The sequence below is a fragment of the Theropithecus gelada genome, chromosome 2 (genome assembly GCF_003255815.1).
Source record: "Theropithecus gelada isolate Dixy chromosome 2, Tgel_1.0, whole genome shotgun sequence".
Classification (NCBI taxonomy): Eukaryota; Metazoa; Chordata; class Mammalia; order Primates; family Cercopithecidae; genus Theropithecus; species Theropithecus gelada.
In genome coordinates, this window is record NC_037669.1 from 66,689,010 (window position 1) to 66,709,602 (window position 20,593).

Here is a 20,593-nt window from a genome sequence, read left to right on the forward strand (position 1 = left end):
AAAAGTGCCTGGTGCCAAGCAGGCCCTCAGTACATATCTGATGCTGAATTTATCCATCAGATATTTGTGGAACATCAGAGGAGGAAGTTGGTGGGCATATACTGCTGACTGAGGCCTGGTTCTTGCACTGGAAGAGTGCTCTCCAGGGAAGAACAGAGGGATGCAAACACAAAGTGACCACCCGTATGAATCGTGTCGTAAGGAAGCACCTGGGAAATTGTGCAGGGCTATGAGGAGAGTGGGGCAGAGGAGGTGAGACTTAAGGGGCACCCCAAAGGTGATGGAGTTGAGCATTCCAGGCAGAGGGCACGGCCTGTGTGTAGACGTGGAGGTGTGAAGGAACCGGACCCAGTTCATTCAGCACTGCCGGAAAACAGCATGCGTGTCCAGAGGACACAGATGAAGCTGGGCAGACTAAGAGAAGCTGGGTCTATGCACGTGAGAAATTGGGCTGTCTTGAGCTTGATGGGTTGATTGGCTGTGTGTGTATTGTTAGGGACTGTTCTAGCCCGGCGAACAGTAGAACAGTAGCAACTGAAGGGAGAGTGGGGTTCCACCCGGGAAGAAGACAAGTTAGTGAATCTGTGTGATCCAGAAGAAAGATGGAAAGACCCCCAGGAAAGAAGAGCCAGTGGGCAGGTCTGAGAGATTTGAGAGAGGAAGAATCTGTCCCGTGACTGCCCAGTGCCTAACAAAGGGATGCCATTGCTCCACGGAGACCTGTTTCCTCCTCAGTCCTGCCATCTCACTTCTTTTTGACATGACTCTTCCAGAAGCCTGTGTGGCTGGACTGGAAGTTCATAGCATGGTGAGACCTGTGTTCATCATTACAACAGAGAAAACAAGGTTGCATTGCAGGTATCAGGCAAATAGACAATCCAATCAGTATGCTGAAAATAATATGCTTGAATTAGATAGCTTATTCAGCAATTAAATAAATAAAAGTTCATGTCTACATCTGCTGGCTGTCTGTAGCACCCCGATAACTTATGGAAGTTCAAAGAACAATTATGAGGGATATTCCCTGGGCACTTTAAGCCCTTTGTGTATATGCCTTGTCTGTCTGTTTGTCTCATTGTGTGTTCCTTGGTGACCCCTCTTTGCACTTTATTTTTAATTTCCATGAAGGCAGGAAGAGGCAGGCGTCTGATGGTGCAGAGCACCCGAGAAGAGTGCCTTGTGCTCTGGTGAGCTTATTAGGCACTTTCCAGTGATGTGATTACTAACTTGAAAAAGACGTTAAGCATCTTCACCAAACAATGTGTGCCTTTGTGTGGCCAGTAGTTTTTTCATTTTTACTGGGACAGCTGTTCTCTCAAAAACAGTTCTATTATAAATAACTTGCAGTCACTAACAGACTTTCTTTGCCCTTACACTGCCTCTGGGATGAGCTTTACTAAATGCTACGGTGTGTATCATCAAGCAGGTGAGCCTCCTTTTTTACACAATTGTGTGTTCCTTACTATAGGAAAGCAACATTTTGAAAATAAAACACCATCCTAAATGTGCTAGATGATTTTCCAAAGTAAAGGGTACTTTAAATGCAAAAAAACAAAACAAAACAAAAAAAACACTTTTCATGTGTCTTGTTTTAGGCATAACGGGTGCATGAGTGTTTTCCATTTTTTATTCCAAATGATACATATTAATCACAAGAATGGAAACCCAACCATGAGTCGAATTTGTATTAGTATCCTTTCCATTCCTCCCCGCACCCTGCAGCGTGAGGCTCTTAGACACCAGACTCACCCAAGTACCCTTGTAAGGTAGCTGTTCTCAAAGTAAGGCCCGGGCACCCCGGGGGTCCAGGACACTTGTTTCCGGGGATCTGTGAGGTCAAAAACATTTTCGTAAAAATACCAAGATGTTATACTGTCATTCTTTTATGAACATATAGTACAGTGGAGTTTTCTAGCGGCTACATGACATATCGCAAGCGTTTGAATTTAGAAGCAAATGTGAAAATCCAGCTGTCCTCTATTACGCTAGACCTGAGAGAGCTGTTGGAAAATGTAAAACTATGCTTTCCTTCTCAAAAACTTCTGTTTTGGAAAATATAGTCATTTCATAAAAATGTTATTTATATTATTATGTAATGGGTTTTTTATTGCTATTTTAAAATGAATTAATGAATAAAATTTCTGATTATTTCTAATATGATAAATATTGCTTAATATAACCCATATAAACAATAGTCCTTGAGGTTCTCAGTAATTATTATTATTATTATTTATTTATTTATTTATTTTTGAGACAGAGTCTTGCTCTTGTCGCCAGGCTAGAGTGCAGTGGGCGCCATCTTGGCTCACTGCAACCTCCACCTCCTGGGTTCAAGCAACTCCCCTGCCTGAGCCTCCCAAGTACCTGGGACTACAGGTGCACGCCACCACACCCGGCTAATTTTTTGTATTTTAGTAGAGAAGGGGTTTCACCATGTTGGCCAGGATGGCCTCCATCTCCTGACCTCGTGATCCGCCTGCCTCAGCCTCGCGAAGTGCTGGGATTACAGGTGTGAGCCACTGTGCCTGGCCGGTTCTCAGTAATTTTTAAGAGTGAAAGAGTTCCTAAGGCCAAAATGTTAGAGAGCCACTGCTCAGAAATACAGTACCATATGCAATAAAACTCTCCCAGCTTGTTACTGAAATTGGGAAGCTTTCTAACAAAGAGTAAAAGGATGTGTAAAAGTTGCCTAATCATGTAACTTAGGCCCATTTCTACTTTTATTTGTGGATGTGCAGGAAAAAGGTGAAGGACTACGTTGAAACCACAGAATCTTATGAAAAACATAACTTAAAGGCCCTCAACTTTGGGGGAGGAGAACCAACCACGATTGCAAACCTTTCCTTTGTGGGGACACCCAAGCACACTTTGTTTTCTCTCCCTGCTGGTACTTGACAATTGTGCTGTGATTGGCGGGTCTGTGAGATCGCACAGGTCACCCTTCATGTCTTCATGCAGCCAATGAGTATGTGTTTCCTGAGCACCTTCATGGGGCCTGGGCTGGTAGAAATTCAAACCCAGTCGCTGTCCTCAGGAAGCCAAAAGGCTTTGTACCAGGAAACAGTCAGCAAACACATAAGCATTAAGTGAATAGAATCATTACTGATTTTGGAAAGTGATGCAAAGGAAATGAATGGGGTGATATGACACAGTACTTTGGAAGATCTGAAAGTAAATTCATACAAGATACCTGGCAAAGGCTTTTCTAAGGAGGCTTCATTTGAGCGGAGATGGGGGTAGGGGGTTGGAAGGAAGGAGAAGGGGAAGAGTGGTTCCAGCAGAGGGACCTGCAGAGGCCCTGCAGAAGGGCATGGCTTGCTGGCAGTGTGGTGACCACCAGGGTGGGTGAGCGATGATGGGTATGGAGACATTGATGGACAAAGGCCGGATTTTACAGAGCATTGTAGGCGCTGGTGAAGAATTTCAGTTTCAATCCAGGAGTGATGGGAAGTGGTCTGAGGGCTTTTTAGCAAACAGTGGATTCATCCATTTCTGCTGTGTGAAGACCAGCCTGGTGACTGGGTAGGGAATGAACTAGGGGAGAGAGGCAACTGGTGGGTAGGCAGGAGAGGAGGCAGAGAGTGCCCAGGAGGCTCTGGACATCATCAGGTGAGAATCCATGGTGTGCAAGGGTGACCGGCAGAATGGACAGGTTTGAGATCTAATTTGGGGTAGAACAGACCAGACTCACTGATGAACCAAGGGTGGGGATGAGGCAAGGAGAGTGAAGAAGCATGACCTCTGTTTTTTTTATTAGAGCTGCTTTTGTTTTCTCAAATCATTGCAACAAAACTCTGCAAGGTAGTTAGCATCATACCTATTATTTAGAGATGAGGAGACCAAAGCGCCAATAACGTGCTCATGGGTCACCAGGGCCCTGCACAGCATCAAAGCAAGTCAGCAATTAACTGCAGCTGCCCCGCTTCATCTGTGGCTTCCTTTCCCTGGTGGCACGCTCCAGCTTACTGCTCCGGTCCAGGCAGTGACACCAGGTGAGGGCCCGGAAGCAAGGCTCCTCTCCCTCCAGCAAGTCAGGGCTGTTCTGGTGTGAGCCAAGTCACTGTGCCTCGTCTTCTGTGTCTGAGAAATGGGTCCAGAGGCATCTGCTGGCCATCAGCCCAAGTGGGATTTTATTGGAACTGGTTTATTCACGTCTCAGGTGTGTCTTAGCTCCCTGAGAAAGGGAGCATTATTCTTCAGGCCCCATGACACGTCTCAGCAGGGGACGTGGGAGTCTTCCTTGGAGACAGTTAAACCTTTGTAAAATGAAACCTTTGTAAAATGGCGAAGGCTCTGGAAGCAATTGTGAGAATTTTAAACATGGACGGTTTTCGTTGAGAAAAAGGGTACCTGTGCATTGCATTCAGGCAATGGGGCAATCATTTATTTAAAAACAAAGTTTTTAGAAAAGCTGTCAGGCTTACTCAGCGGGACAGAGGCTGAAGGAGGAGAGAAGCAAGGCAGCAAGAATCAAAATTCTTAAATGTTATCTTTTCTCACTTCCCAGGTATAATCTGGCAGCTCTCTGCTTTCTTCACACACAACTCGGCACAGCTTCAGAGGTCTAGGCAGGTATGGAACATCAGATACAGATCCGTAGTAACCAGTGACAATCAGCCCAGCCATATCATCTCTGAAATATCTGCAGCATCTATATAGCTGAGGGGATGGCATGAAGCTGACTGCTTCTCTTCCTCCCAGTTAGTTAGGCAGCCCTTCAACAAATAACTTTCTGCTTTTGGAATTGAAAATGCATTTGGGGAATGACTATCTGCTTTCTCACCTGTAGGGCAGCCTCTCTCCTTATAACCCCTAGCTACTTTGCATACTCACGGATATATCCTGCCATTTAAATTTTTATATTTTATTCATATGTGGAGTATTTTTCCTGCAACTTTGTAAAGCACTAAATATTATATGAACATTATTCAAAACATGTCCTTTCCATAAAGTCCGTTTATATGCCATCATTATCTGCAGCATTAAATACATTTTATATCATCAGAAATTTTATGATATATTTAAAAATGAATTTCCACTTAGCCAAAACACATTAGGGATTATCCTAAGAGACCTTGCTAAAAATGCAGTCATGTTTATTTGTAACTGCCAGAAAATAGCTTGCAAAATTGTTAGTGTCTTTTATTATTCCCTACCACTGGAGCACTTGCTTGTTAATTAGAGAAATTTCAACTGTCATAGTTGGCAATTATAGCTTCTGTATCATTGTCTGTTATGAATAGTCAATGAGAGCTGATTAATATGCATGAGCAGCAGTATATATAGCGTGTGCATTGGACCACAATCCAGCTGCCAGAGTCACTCAGAGGAGGGAGTGGTGTGCGTGTATGTCTGTGTGTGTGTGTGTGTGCACGCGCGTGCATGCATGCATGCTGCGAGGCGAGGAAGGGAAGCGTGGAAGCGGGGAGAGAGTTGTTGTCTAGCCTCTGAGAGCAGCGCCAATGTGAAGCTTTGCAGCCGCCTGACTCACCTGAGGCTCTCCAAGGATACCTTCAATGCCTGCACTGTAAGGGAGCTGCTTTTCCCGGGTGCTGGCGAGGACGGAAGCCTTCCTTTGACGTTTTTCTAAACATGGGATGCAGTTTGTGCAGCCTGCAGAAGCAAGAGGAGCAGTACAAATTACTCTATGAAGTTTGTCAGGTAACACCCTGCATTTTATTCCGTAGAAGTGCATAGGCACCCAACTGGCCAAGTGTAACTTCTGGGAAAGGTATTGGGGATTTGTGTGTGTGTGTTTGTGCATATTTTGTGTTCTGAAAGAGGAAGCCTTTCTGACTTTTTTGTGTATTTTCTCTTAAGTCTGTTATAAAATTTTCCATCCAGTGGCACTTTGGTGCCTGCCTTTGGAAATATAAATATATGTTGATGGTCATAAAATGTGTTTCAAGCAGTCTTGTCACAAGGCTTCGTCACAACTGACCTCTCTCCAGAGTGTCGAACTCGAAGGGTCAAAGAGTGGTCATGCACGCTTTGAACAAGTTGGAGAAGACGTGGATGATGATTAATGCTTGCAAGGTTTTGTCTGTGTTTACAAATAGTTACAAGGCGCTCCTTTCAGTACAGCCCAAGCCCTCTGCTGATTTGGTTCTTTTAGCAATTCTTGTAGTGGGACATATGGTTCAAATTGGTACTTCTCACTTGCCATTTCTGTACCTCTCTCTGAAATTTTTAAGAACTTCAAAAGCAAGTGACTTGATCTTGGGTGCTGTCATTCACATCGGATGACTTGTATCTTCTAAGTCATTGTGAGCAACATGAAAATTTCAGTTGAGGTGAAATGGGATATTTACGATACAACCCAGATAATTTATCTTACGTCTCTGTCAAATGTTCTATTTTTAAATATTCAAGTCCTACTCTCAACTAGGAGGTTTTAATACTGCTGTTGGTAACCTACCTTGGCAGGTAAGGATTTTCTCCGAAAATCATTCTTTAAATTTGTCTTCAGTAATAAAAATAATAATAATCCAGCTAAGGCTTTCTTTTAGATAAGCACTTTAGAAGAAGGTTGTTATAGCAAGTGAGAAACAAAGGGTGTGTGTTTCTTGATTTATAACAATCAATGGCATCATAATTTTTAAAGAGCCAGACTTTTTAAAAAAGAATTTGATTCTCCATCAGTTGAGTGTCATTTTTTGCTTAAGCCACCAGGGGGTGATATGCTTAAACAGACACAGTGAGACGCGGCAAAAAGTGGGTTGGCTGCCTCTCTGGGCAAAACCTAAAGATAAAATGACCCTGGGTGAACAAAAAGTGTCTCTCTCTCTGTCTGCCTTCCCCACTGAGACAGTGAGAGAGAGTCAAAACAAACCTTTTGAGGCTTGGTACTCTCCTTAGGCAAGGGGTATATATCTTACAAAAAACAAGCATCTTAAATGAGTCTTGGGAATAAATACATTTCCGACCTGTGACTTCACACTCAGGACTTCACTGGACTCAAGTCCTTTTCAAACCATTTGGGAGACATGTTGGAGATCTTGGGCAGAAGCGCTGTCGCGACTGGCGATCTAGCCCCCATCCCTTGTGTGATCATGTGGTGAGTTGTAGTCCTCAGTTTGCCAAGTTATCCCACTCAGTGAGCTGGGGAGTTCTCAGTGAGTCCAGCACATAAGCAGGAGACAAGTGGAACAGCAGATGCCGTCATTCGGGCAAGGTGGTTGTGTTACAGACTTTTGCCACTATATTTGAAATAGCCCAACATAGTAAGTCAAAAGGTAGTTTTTTAAATTTGCCTTTTAAAAATGTTTTGCTTTTTACCATTAATGCACAGAAAATATAATGCAGCAATCACAGCTGTGGATGTATTACACTGGCACCCTCCAAAAAGTAACTCGACCACATCTCTGTCAAATCTAAGTGAACCTGTCTTTTATTCTTCTGTATTATTTGTGCTCAATCCCCCCAACCCCTCCCACAAACACACACAACTGCCCCCAAAAGAGGGAGCCTGGATTCTGTTGTTTGTTTTTTACTAGGTGAATTTATGTGGAAATATTTCTGGCTGAAGCATCGCTCAGTAAATTGCTGATAAATGACTTCCATCTGGAATATACTTGGTCAGCAATTTAGGAAGCCATGCAGATTTATTTTCAAGAAACTCAAACTACTTTTCAGACCCATTACCCTTGTGCCAACTAAGTAAAATCCCCCTTGCTCCTATTCTTTGTGAGTCCTGAACCGTAGCATAAAGGAATTCACAAAACACTTGCAGGAATTAATAATTGCATTCTCGCTCTTATTATGCAAAGCCTTATTAGAGCAGAGAAATTAAGGTTTCCATAAATTACAGTTCCAGAAGGTCCGGTGCGTCTGGCTTCAGTAAGCCCTGGTAACAGCAGCACAAAGAGGATCAAATATTCCAGGGCTCAGACTTTATCCTTTCCTCATCCAGAGATAATTCAAAGAGATGCTCTTCATTAGGGCCATTGGCAAGCTGCCTACAGTTTCTTTTTGGGGGCTGCTGTGAGCTTAATGATGCAGAACAATAGCTTTGCCTCTTGTTGCACACATACCTCATTGTACCTTTAATCACATTAGAAAAACAACAACAACACATAAAGTTGCCTGGTCATTAAGGGGCATTGCAAAGAGTGCAGACACATCAGTGATTGGGGTCATGCATTAAAAGATGCACCAAGACATTTAGGGACACTCAAACACTTCTATGGGGAGGAAGCTTCCTGCCTACCTGGAGTTGTAAGGTCAGGTCAGTCAAGTACAGCGGTTCTTTATACTTTCATGATAACTGTGGTGTCCAGGTGGTGGGGGTTGTGGGGCAGTGTGAAACATCAAGACAGGGCCTCTGCCTACCAGAAATTTGAAATTTAACAGTTGCTTCCTGATTTGGAAAACTTTAGCCTGTCTTGAGTAACCTTGAGTACTCACAAGCACTATTAGGGTGAAAGGACAAGGAAGCAAGGAAGATGCTGTAAGGTTATCAAGGCGTACAGTCTCCTGCTTGGATAAATTGATTGGCACAGGAGAGCTCATGTTCTAGGAGTAATGGGATAGGGAGCCTCACAGCTCTTGGGCTGTGGCTGGAATCCAGCTAAGGGTGGTTACCAGGTGTTGGGGCCAGGGAGTGGGAGTTGGGGGTGAAAGGATGGGAAAGTCTGTGGCTCTGTGGGTTTTGATGCCAGTGACTCCAGCACAGGCTAAGCACCAGCCTTGTTTGTAGCCGTGTACTGTGAGGTCAACGGGATAGCCAGTCTGTGGATGCTTTGAGGAGGGTCTTCCAATGGAGGCCAGGAAGAGGGGAACAGAGTGGCACCTCAGCCAGTATCATTTATTCCCTCCACCTCTTCTAACATCGACCAGAGACTCTTTGTAAAATGGTGACCTTTGCTAATTTGATGAGGCAACAAGGAAATAATTGTGATTGGGAGTTAAGCTTCAAACTAGAAATTATGACTTAGCACAGTGTCCTAAAGTCTGCATGCACATTTTCAAGATAAGGAATACGTATCTATAGTCACAGGACTATTCATTGCCGACAGCCACAGCATTATTTATTGTGCACTTACTATGTGCTGGCACAATGCTAAGTGTCCACTGTGCGTTTTCCCATCAGATCTGCACAGAAGCATGAAGAGATAGGTGATACTGTCATCCCTATTTCAAAGAGAAGAAACTGACATACAGAGGAATTATAGTGGGACTGGGAGTCAGATCTGCACTATAATTCCCACATCTGCGAATTCTTTTCTTGCATAACTCATTTTCCAGCAGTGTCCATGAATGAATCATGACCAACTTTATAGGATACCTGTGGGCCAGTTTTCAAAAATCATGCTTGCCTCTGTGGGGCTAACATAAAGACCCTGCAGTCTCAGACAGGCCCAGGTGCTACATGGTACCTCCTGAGAAGGGTTCCTACGGGCTGGCTGGTCCTTCATACCAGGGGAGGGTGGTGCGCAGAGAAAAATGAGCTCCAGAGTAGCACGGAGTTCCCACTGGCTTATCAGGCAGCCTGAAGAATGGATGATTTGAGAACGCTCATGTCCTTTTGCCTCTCAGTAATAACAGGAAATATCACGTAAGATTAATTTGTGCCTCTTATGCCGCTTGAAGTTGTTAGTTTTGAGAAGCAAAAACTTTACCACTAACTCTGACTTGCCGGAAAACTATAGATCTGATACAGATTTGTGAGCCTTTATACATCAATCTCGTAGCCAGTTGGATAGAAAAACACAGATTTCTACAGTAAATACTAATCAGAATCCAGTTTATGGGGAAGTCTGGAAATTTGACTTTGCACAATCCTGCTTGCATATTTAATTAGCTAGATGCAGTACTCAGATGAGTTGTCTGCTATAGAACACAGAGACTGCATCAGCTGAGAGTCAGATGGGTCACGGTTCGATTAAGTATGGACCCAATTAATGACGGTTAATTGGATGAACATAAACTTGACCTCCACACAGCAGTTTTGAACCTGGCAAAATTTTCCTGCAAGTAGGAGTGTGTTTGCTTAAATAGCCTATTAATTCTAAAAGCTTCGTTTTAGAAGCAGCTTTACATTCTGAATTCATGTAGGCAAAGTAGGTATGGAAAAAGAAAGCTTATCTCGGCCGGGCATGGAGGCTCACGCCCTGTAATCCCAGCACTTTGGGAGGCTGAGGTGGCAGGGTTGCTTGAGCCCAGGAGTTCAGGAATGGCCTGGGCAACTTGATGAGATCCCATCTCTATAAAAGAAAAAGAGAAAGAAATTTAACTTAGCCAGCCATGATGGTGCATGCCTGTAGTCCCAGCTACTCAGGAGGCTGAGGTGAGAGGATCACTTGAGCTTAGGAGTTGGAGGCTGTAGTGAACTATGCTGGCACCACTGCATTCCAGCCTGGGTGACAGTGACAGAGCAAGACACCTTCTCGGTGGGGGGACAGGGGGGAAGCCCATCTTCTCCTCCTCCCACCTTGACAAACCAGGGCCCTTTATTGAATATGGGGCCAGCATATGGCTGAGAAAGTCACTTTTTAATATGTGGCCATTATTTGTCACTAACTGTTGTTTTCTTATCAATTAACAATGGATTATAAACCACTTTTATGTTGATTCTGGAAAGGAATGACCGAGGGTGGGACCAGAGATTTCCTCTCCTCTTTCTGTTTGTCTCCTCTTGAAGACACAAAGCTTTGGAGGACCATAAAGGAATTTTCCTTCTTTTCCCTTAGGACTAGGGCCTAATACCCACCATCCTAGCTTAGGTGTCCTTCTGAAGTGTTCCCAGGGTGCCCTGCACTTCCTTCCACCTTGTTTCCATATCTATGTTAATTTGGCCTCCCATGTTACACTGTAGACTAGGAAGTCTCATCACTACTGTTACTTCTCAGCACATGGTTGGTTGAATAAGTTGGATTTTGTAATGTTTGTTGGGAAGAGTGAGGAGCAAGAAAAGAAGAATACAAGTTAGGAATTTAGAAAGAGAACTAGGTGTTGAATGAAATGACCGTGGTTTGGACCACAGAGGTGAGGATGTGGAACAGAGGGGACACAAGACATTCATTTATCATTCATTCAGCCAACACATTCACCAAGTGCTGAGAACCGAGATGCTCACCCACTTGCTCACTGGCTCCCCAGTGCCCTTAGAATTCAGTGAATTAACTGTGGCTTACAGAGCCCTGTGAGATCCAGCCTCTTCTGACCTCTCCCATAAACCTCCTGCCCTGCTCATCTGCCCTGGTCCTGCAGGCCTCCTTTCAAGACACAGAACCCACCTTATTCCTCCCTTCTCAAGACTTTGCAAACTGGCTGTTCCCTTCTGCCCGCAAGTTAGTTCACCAGTTCATCCTTGAGCTCAGCTTAAATGTCCCTCTTCCTGGAGACCTTACCTGACCTAAGAAAATCCGCGCCCCCCCCCTCCCCCGCCCACTCTAACGTCTCTGTACACTGTTGATTTCGCTGCTGCACTTTGTTGACTTGCTTATCACCTGTTTTCAACTCCAACCTCCCGGACAAATGTCAGCCCCGTGAAGGTAGGAACTTTGCATCGTTCTCTGTGAAACCCCAGGTCGTGGCACATGACTAGTAACTGTTCAGGATGTGTTTACCAAAATTAACTTCTGAGTGAGAAATGTATCAAGTGGATCCCACTTTGGTTTGGGAAGGGTTTTACCATGACAAATGAGTCCATATCCCTGGTCTCTAATGGCTTCCACAGATACAGCTGCATGTTGCCATAAGGCAGGTGGTACGGGGTCACAAGAGAGAAGACAGCCCCTCTCTCTGTGTTCCTGTCACCCACCTGCCATGGCACGCAGAAGGAAACATATGGAACAGTGAAAAAAATCCAGCTTTAATAAATGAGTTCTCTTGTGTTCATTAATAATGCAGGAAGAGGTCATGGTTAAATGTGGGCGGGGTGGGGGTGGGTAATGCACAAAAGAATCCCGTCAACAGTTCGGAGTGAAGGCACGGCAGAGCCCCGCTAACCCTCCTGCGTTCTCCGACCAGTGTGGGATTAAGCAGGGAACAGCCTTCACTCTCTAAAGCCCACAAAGCCAGTTTCTAGCAGTGCCACCGTCATTTATGTGACAGGTGTCATAACGTTGGTAAAATGTAGTCGAGCTGTGCTGCAGAAGAAATGTCAGGAATGAATGTGTCCTGCCTGGAGTGACCTGCTTGCCTACTTGTTCATCAAGGGCATTTTGAGTTGTGTGTTCATTGGTGAACTTTGGGGAAAGGGTCCCTTTTCCATCTACTAATTGCCAGCCTCAGAGGATAATTTTTTTTTCCCAAATACATTTGATGATATTCATCAGCTTGTGATAAAGAATATGCCAAAATAGTGCGAAAGTGAACGAATATTATTGGCACTAATGTTCAGTTGTGTTGCATGCTGGTCTTGATTTGAGTGGCAGTAGGAAGCAGGGACAGCTTTTGACTGTGGAAGAGTCTTTGGACTCTTAGATCTCAGATTAGATCTCAGAGTAGGGTCCTGGCCCAGCAGCGGCATCATCACCTGGGAGCGTGTTTGTTAGAAAGGTACTTTCTCAGGCCCTGCCCCAGAGGTACTGAATCAGAGACTCTGGGGTGGGGCCAAGCAATTTGTTTCACAAGGGCTCCAGGTGGGTTTGGCGTAAGTTCACTTTTGAGAGCCTCTGTTCTATATTAAATGCTGGAAGAGGGAGGACTGCTAGGTGACCTAAGCCTTTTGACAGATTTTCTTGAGTCTTTGTCGGATGAGTAGGCAGCAAAGAAGTCACATCTCAGACACTTAGATGTGGATCAAAAATTTAGCCATCTGTTGGTTAATACCAAAAATAAATTGTTTTGTTTGAGAACTTTTCTCAAGCAAATAGTTCTGTAATATCTAGTTTACAAGTAGAAAATTGAAGGTTATTGAAGTTGTGTCTAAAGGAGAGATAATATATAAAATTTTCAGATACATCTGATATTCAGCAGCTTGTGATAAGGAATAAGCTGAAATAGTACAGAAGTGAAAGAATGTTATTGGCACCAATATTCAGTTTGTGTTGCACACTGGTCTTGATTTGAGTGGCAGTAGGAAATAAGGACAGCGTTTCTGACTGTGGAAGAGTCTCTGGAAGTTGCTGTATATACATTATATATATTATGTATACATTACATAATGTATACATATGCATGTGTATATATATCCCACCATATTCTTTCTCTGAATCACTCCAGGCTCCAGCATTATCCTATATCCTCCTAAACAAGACACCCCCTACTCCTCCAAATACTCCCTTCCCAATAGTAAATAAGAAAGTAATCTGATTCATTTCCAATAAGGTGAATGATGATGGATAGAATTCTCCTGCCAGAAGAGAATGTATTTTTAGGAAGGACCTTATTACCCAAATGAATCCGAATTGGCAGAATTCTTGTGGAAATAAGTTTGAGCAGGGGCCTCTTCCTGATGAGAGCTATATAGCTATCACCATGACAGGTCATGATTTATAGACACCACATCTTGGGGGGCTTTCAGGTTATAGCCTGTCAATTAAACAACATCATTGGTCAGTCTTTAGTGTACATTTCTAGGAGTAGATGTTTTTATATCTGCGGATGACCATTTTTAAAAGTCTTTATAAAGATTGCCCCCAAATGAGTCTCTCCGCGTAATACCCACCAGTTTGTGAGTATCCGCCTGACCTCGTTCTTCACCCCAAGGGGAATCTTTTTTTTTTTTTTTTTTCCTCTTGTTTGCCTCTTTGGTGTTCAGCTTGTCAAGGTGACAGACTGGTAAAGGATGGAATCCTGTTTTTAACTCTCAGGCTTGTATCAGTCTCAAGGTAGAAAAATTCCACTAGGGCAGTGGTTCTCAAACTTGAACTGGCATCAGAATCACCAGGAGGGCTTGTTTAAACACTGGGCACTTCACCCCTAGATTTTAGATGCTTCTGGCCTGCGGAACACCCTTTGAAACCCACTGCTCTAGGAGAATCATTATTAGATAAGACTGATGGATGAGTGGATGAGTGAAGGGATGGGGGAAGAGAGGGCATTTATGTGTCTCTTCAGTTCTACTAGTGTCAAATTGCTTTCCATCATTATGGTAGAGAAGAAGTTCGTGTTGCTTCACATCCCTGCCAACCCTTGGTATTGTCTGATTTCTTAGTTTTCCAATATAGTGAATATGAAGCGGTATCTCACTGTGGCTTAAATTTGCTTCACCCTGATTATGAAGATGAGTATATATTTGTGTATATTGGCCATTTTTTAGTTTCTTCATTGTGCGTAAAGTGCCTGCTCCAACTTTTTGCCCATTTCTCTGTCGGATTTTTCATCTTCTTCTCCTGGTTGTAGGATTTTGAAAAATGTAGTCTGGATACCAACCCCTCAGATGTAAGTGTTGCAAACATCTCTCAGTTTGTGGCTTATCTTTGCATTTTCTTTATGATGTCTTCTAATGAACGAAATCTCTTAATTTCATATAGTCAAATATATCTCTTTTCTTTTGGTTTGTGCTTGTTGAATCTTTGCTAGGAAATATGTTTTCTCTCTCTCAGTCGTAAAGATATTTACTAATATTTTCCTCCTAAAGTTTTATATAATTTTTGTCTATCATAGTTACTTTTTTATATATGGTAAGATGTTAGAGTACAACTTCATTTTGTATAAATATAGGTTTTCCAGTATATCTTTTTTTTATTTTTTTAGACGGAGTCTTGCTCTGTCCCCCAGGCTGGAGTGCAGTGATGCAATCTTGGCTCACTGCAAGCTCCACCTCCCGGGTTCACGCCATTCTCCTGCCTCAGCCTCCTGAGTAGCTGGGACTACAGGCACCCGCCACCATGCCCAGCTAATTTTTTGTATTTTTAGTAGAGACAGCGTTTCACTGTGTTAGCCAGGATGGTCTTGATCTCCTGACCTAGTGATCCACCCGCCTCGGCCTCCCAAAGTGTTGGGATTACAGGCGTGAGCCACCGCGCCTAGCTCTGGTATATCTTACAGACAAGCCCATCTCTTCCTCATCACGGGGAAATGCCAGTTTCCCTCTATGGTTGGTAGGTTTACAGGCATTCATTGTAACATTCTTTTTAATTCCATACATATATTTTAGAAATTTTAAAACTTATTTGACATTCAAGAAAATATTAAGAGGAGACCCAAGAATAAATATCTTTTATTAAAAGCCTCCACTACCCCAAATTCTGAAGGAAAGTAAATCAGAAATAGTAATGGGGAAAGACAGAGTTGACTGACTGTAAACATCTTTACAAAAAGTACAAAAAGTCGCTTTTTTAAAAAAACATAAAGCATTCTTCATCTGTAAGAAGATTTTCTCAAACTGTAACATTTGTTGTAAAAGAGAAGACACATCTGTAAGACTACAGTTAGAACTAATATTTTTATAAACACATTTCCTAAGTTTACATGTTTTAGCTAAAGAAATCTTAAGCAAAAAGTGTATCCTTTTTTGTGAACAAACAGTACATGAACCAAATATGGCAAACAAACACTTAACTATTCACGGCACTAAAGCAGTGAAAACAGAGGTAATTTGTCAGACATCTGGGAGAATAAGTTTTCTCCCAGTGCGTTAAGCAGTTTACCGTAACACAGACACATTCCTGTTTTGCCACACATGACAATTATTCCCCTCCCCTGCCCAAAAGTGTCAGCGGTTGTGGCACATAACATTAGAAGTGACATGCATTTTAATAAAGTAAAACTCTAAAGAATATGAACCAATTTTCCTTTATCAAGCAGCTGTTTTCTATTTTGGGAGTCTCAAAACAGAGAAATTACTATCCTTCATAACAATATTTCAGTTAGCAGCAGGAGATGAAAAGCAGCAGCTATTTCCCCTCAGAGTCACAATGGTATTTTACATTCAAGATTAAGTTCCTTTTATCTAGTTAGGGGATGACTGGCAGGAATAACTTGTAATGCACATACTGTACATTTTATATACTAGTTACTATGTGTTGCAGCTAACTGCATCCATTGATGCATTCCTATTTGGACTAGCTCCTTAATAAGAGATACCTCTGTTTCCCTTCACTTGGTATTTTCTCCTTTTTATTTCTCTCTGGCAACTTTCTAAATCCAAGATTTGTAGCACTGGACTGAGTATCTGGAAACTTCCCAGTATTTAAAGTTTGAATTGTTTAGCATGTCTGTCTAATCTCTCCCTCCCCAGTTAAATTAACTTGAACTTTTTGTTCAAGTTGCGCCATGGATTGGAACGAAGAAGTAGTGGCTGTTCCCCAAAGAGGAAAGGGAGGGAGTCAACCACCACTGAGAAATTGACCAAAAAGGTCCATGCATCCTTTTTATCAGTTGTCCATGAAGTCATAGAACCAACTATACTCTGTCTCCAACCATGGTTAAGAAAGCCAGGGGAGGGAGGACACAATTCCAGTGTTGTATTATTTATCCTTGAATTAACAAGTGATAGCCCAAGATTAATATTTCAGTGATTTTTTTTTCCTGTCCTCATAAGAACAATGATAAATAGCTTTTGAGTGTTATTTATCCTGCACAGGCTTTAAATGCATGAGTTATATACAAAAGCTCATGTAATTCTCACACAGTCCCTTAAAAGTATAGATACTGTTAATATTTCCATTTCACAGATGAGATAACTGAGGGTTAAAATAGTTGACAAAGTGGCCTGGGGTCACACAGCTGGTAAGTGGCAGAGACAAGATCATAACACAGGACTGTCTGAGTCCAGTGACTTTGGGCAGACTCCCTCATTCATCCCATCACTCATTCTGTTAACACACATTAGTGGGCGTCTCCCTCCAGTGTTCCTGGAGAAATGTTCCAGTGTAGTACAATGCAAAGGAAAGTCCCTGCCCTCAAGGGGCTTACATTCTAGAGAGAGGTGGGGTCAGAAGTTAAATACTACACTCCTGAGAATATAATTACAATGTGGAGTAAAGGCCCTATAGGAATGTGGTTCTACTACAGAAACATCATATGAAGACCCAAACAAGAAACTGCCCAGTTTTCTCCTCTGTAAAATTGAGGTACTTGTCTGGGCACGGTGGCTCACGCCTGTAATCCCAGCACTTTGGGAGGCCAAGGTGGGCAGATCACGAGGTCAAGAGATCAAGACCATCCTGGCCAACATGGTGAAACCCCGTCTCTACTAAAAATACAAAAAAAAAAGCTGGATGTGGTGGCACACACCTGTAGTCCCAGCTACTTGGGAGGCTGAGGCAGAAGAATTGCTTGAACCTGGGAGGTGGAAGTTGCAGTGAGCCAAGATCGTGCCACTGCACTCCAGCCTGGCAACAGAGCAAGACTCCATCTCAAAAAAAAAAAAATCGAAATAGTTTTGTAGCTTTAGCAGTTAAATTGAGGTATCAAGGCGATACCTTGCTCAAGTGGAAGTTCATCCTGTTTTGTTAAAGCAGGAGAAGGATTCCATTTGCAAGTTATCACAGTCTAGAACCACCTGATTGTCTTAAAGGCAGCATTTACTGAGTGCCTACTATGTTCTCTGGGTCATGTGCTGTGCTGAGGGAGAGGTTAAAATAGCCACTTGCTCACAGTGTTCATGTCCTACTTCAGAGGACCTCCCTCTCCCTCAGAGCTTTAGCTGTAAAAGGGGAAGGCTTGGGTTCTTTTTATGGCTCTGCCATTGAGTGGCCCTGGAATAGTCTCTGGGCCTCTCTGAACCTTAGACTCTTCTCCTGAAGCTCAGGAATATGAGCTGTTTCTCCTAGGGTGTTAGGAGTGTCCAGGTGAGCTTTAATGTGTGTGTGAGTGTATCTGGAACATGTGTGGCATGGTGTAGGCTCTGTATGTGGGCATACAGTCAGCACTTCATATCTATGGGTTCTTCATCTGTGGATTCAACCAACTGAGGATCAAAAATATTTGGAAAAAATAATTCCACAAAGTTCCAAACAGCAAAACTTGAATTTGCCACATGCCAGTACTATGTTGAATTCCCATGATGTAGGCATTGTATTAGGTATTATAAATAATGTAGAGATGATGTAAAGTATATGGGAGGATGTAGTTGGTATGCCAAGCCTACAATAGCAATTAGGACAAGTATATGGTCATATGATTTAAACTATATGGGAGGATGCAAATACTCTGTGTGTCATTTTGTATATCAGGAACTTGAGAATTCATGGATTTGGGAGGATACTGGAGCCAGTATCTCATGGATATGGGGAGATGACTCTGTTGTCTAATAAGCCAATCTAGGGGTTGAAGGAAAAAGCCAGCATTTCTAGAGAATGCGGAAGCAGCCAGGCTTCCAAAATTGGGTCAAAGAGGGTCATCGTTATGGGTTGAAGGTCTCTTGGGGGACAGTTAAAATGATGGGAATAGATCCAGAAAGGTCAACTTATTTGGACGTCTTTGGAGATCATTGGCGCTACGTCATTTTCTTTAAGGAACAGCAGAGAATAAGGCTTTCAGCAGAAGTATATAGGGCCAAAGCTTCTTAAAAACAGTATGCAGCAGTGGAAATATGCAGTAGTTTTAGAGAAAATTCTCAGATTCAGTATTTGTTCAGCGGGATATTTATTGGACACCTCCAGTGTGCCAGGTAGGGGCGGGGCATCCCCTGGCGGGACTACAGTGGTCAAACTAACAAGGTCGTGGTCTTAGATGGAGAAAAACATCCACCAAGTTTTATCATGCAGATGAAAATGCACCAGCAGCCAGCACTTGGGGTGGGCAGTGCCACGTGCAAGGGGAACAAAACAGAGGATGGGACCCAGTTACAATGGCCAGGCTGGGCTTCCTGAGTCATCTGAATATGGAGCAGTCAGCTTCAGCCAGGCAGAGGCTCCAAGACAGAAGGAGTCATGGATTTCTAGGAAAAGCATTTCACTGATAATACTTTAATGTGCATCTGCCTCCTACACTGTCTCATAGCCAGAGAGGGCTGTGTTTCTAGGGCTGTCCCAAGTTTGACACATATTCCTGGAGCTAAAGCAAGTGAAAACACTTAGGAAAGTATGAAAGCTCTGTGTGGATGGTGGTGTATGACTCTGCAATGCATATTTTAAAGAAGAAATATTTTGGAAAGTCATTAAAAATGTTAATCACATCCCCCTCCAAACTAAAAAGCTGATGAAGGGAACATATTTTCCAGTTACACATTTTAAAACATGTATGTTTATATCAACAAAAGATAGCCTATGTTAGACCCAGGTATAGTTGATATGCCCAGCCTACGATAGCAATTAGGACAAGTATATGGCCAGAATGTCCTCTGGACATACTCAGCGGATGGTACCGTTTTTCAATGAGCTCATCTGTAAGGCACGATGAAATGAGGTCAAAGAAAAACTTAGAGAGCTTCGTACTCATGGTTTTAAACTCAACTGAGAAAAGATTCAAAGGAAAAAATCCCTGACCCAAACAAAAGCAGGAGGAAACTTAGTGTTGCCTAAAGCAACTAAAGAAAAACACCGTGTTCTCCTGGTGGCTGCTTTCTGCCGTTCCATGTGCAAGGGATCCATATTTTTGCCTCCAGCAAACTCATTTCTATTTCTCAGACCCACACACCATTTTGCCGAAACAAAGCTGCAAGTGCATTTCCACCCAGCTGGGCACACTTGCTAACTACACTGATGCATCAGAACTATACTCTTTAAAAATGTGTTAACATCCTTTTTCCAGCCTTACGTTTGACATAATCAGTCATGTACATGAACTCCCCTCTCTCTCTCTGAAAAACCCCTACGTTTCCTCAAGTTCTAATTGCATTATCAAGTGTTTTGTTTGGTTCATTAATTCCTTCCCAGATGATTTGCTCCTGGTAGGTTTCTAGCAAATTCTACCCATATCTAATAAATCATCTTACAAAATGCTGCAGGTTTTTCTCCATTATAGGGATCGAGTCCACACGCTAATTGTTGTGCCCCTGCGAAGTTTTATTCTCCTTCCTCTCACTAAAAGCTGCCCGTTTAGCTTCATTTTAAAACTCTAACAATTCGACAACAGAGAAAAGATTTCAGAACTGTGCTCTGGCCAGGCCAAGTCCCCAGAGTCATTTTCAACGCTTGCTGCGCCAGAATACACCCAGGTTTATTCTGTCATCTAAACAAACTTCCTCCAGGTGAACGCAGCAAAGGTGTCCATCTCTTCTGTGTCCCCTGTTGGACCTGGGAGTCAGGGAGATGAAGGATCCATTTGTCCTGAGGCAACACTACCATGTAACTAACCTGAGAACAAGAAAATGAAGTCAGGAAGTTGTAACTGCATAGCCATAGGGTAGGGAAGGATGTGGGGCCCAGTTCCTGCTTCCAGGACATGATAGGATTGTTGGGGCAGGAGATTGTGGAGTTGTAGCTACAAAGGCTATAAAGTATTCATAGAAGACCAGATGGGGAGTGATCTGAAATAATCCAGAAGGGTGTAAGTACCAGTCTAGTGAGGTTCCTCCTATATTAAAAATGATCATTATCTAGTTTCCCAGTTTTTACAGATAAGGAAATTGAGGTCCAGAAATGATCAGTGGTTTCTTTAGATGCAAGTGTACTATTTTGTTTACTTTATCATTTGATTCCCAGCATTTATCAATGGACTCACCTATACATGAATCTTGTAGTGTTTTTAGCCCAGTTCATACTTCCCACAAACATGTTTAATTTTACTTCTGTTCAGTTCTCCAGCGGTATCG

The 20,593-nt window shown here is 42.9% G+C and overlaps 1 protein-coding gene across 4 annotated transcripts in view; it reads left to right on the plus strand.

Moving 5' to 3' along the window:
* PDZRN3 (PDZ domain containing ring finger 3) overlaps nt 1-20,593 on the plus strand; it is a 240,848-nt gene that overhangs the window by 184,422 nt on the left and 35,833 nt on the right. The window contains exon 1 of one of the 4 annotated variants that reach the window (XM_025376237.1): nt 5,308-5,661. The exons of the other annotated variants lie outside the window; for them this stretch is intronic. Coding sequence (XP_025232022.1) covers nt 5,593-5,661 — 69 coding nt within the window. The 5' untranslated portion in view covers nt 5,308-5,592. Of the gene's footprint in view, nt 1-5,307; nt 5,662-20,593 lie in introns of those variants that run through there. 4 annotated transcript variants of the gene reach the window in all.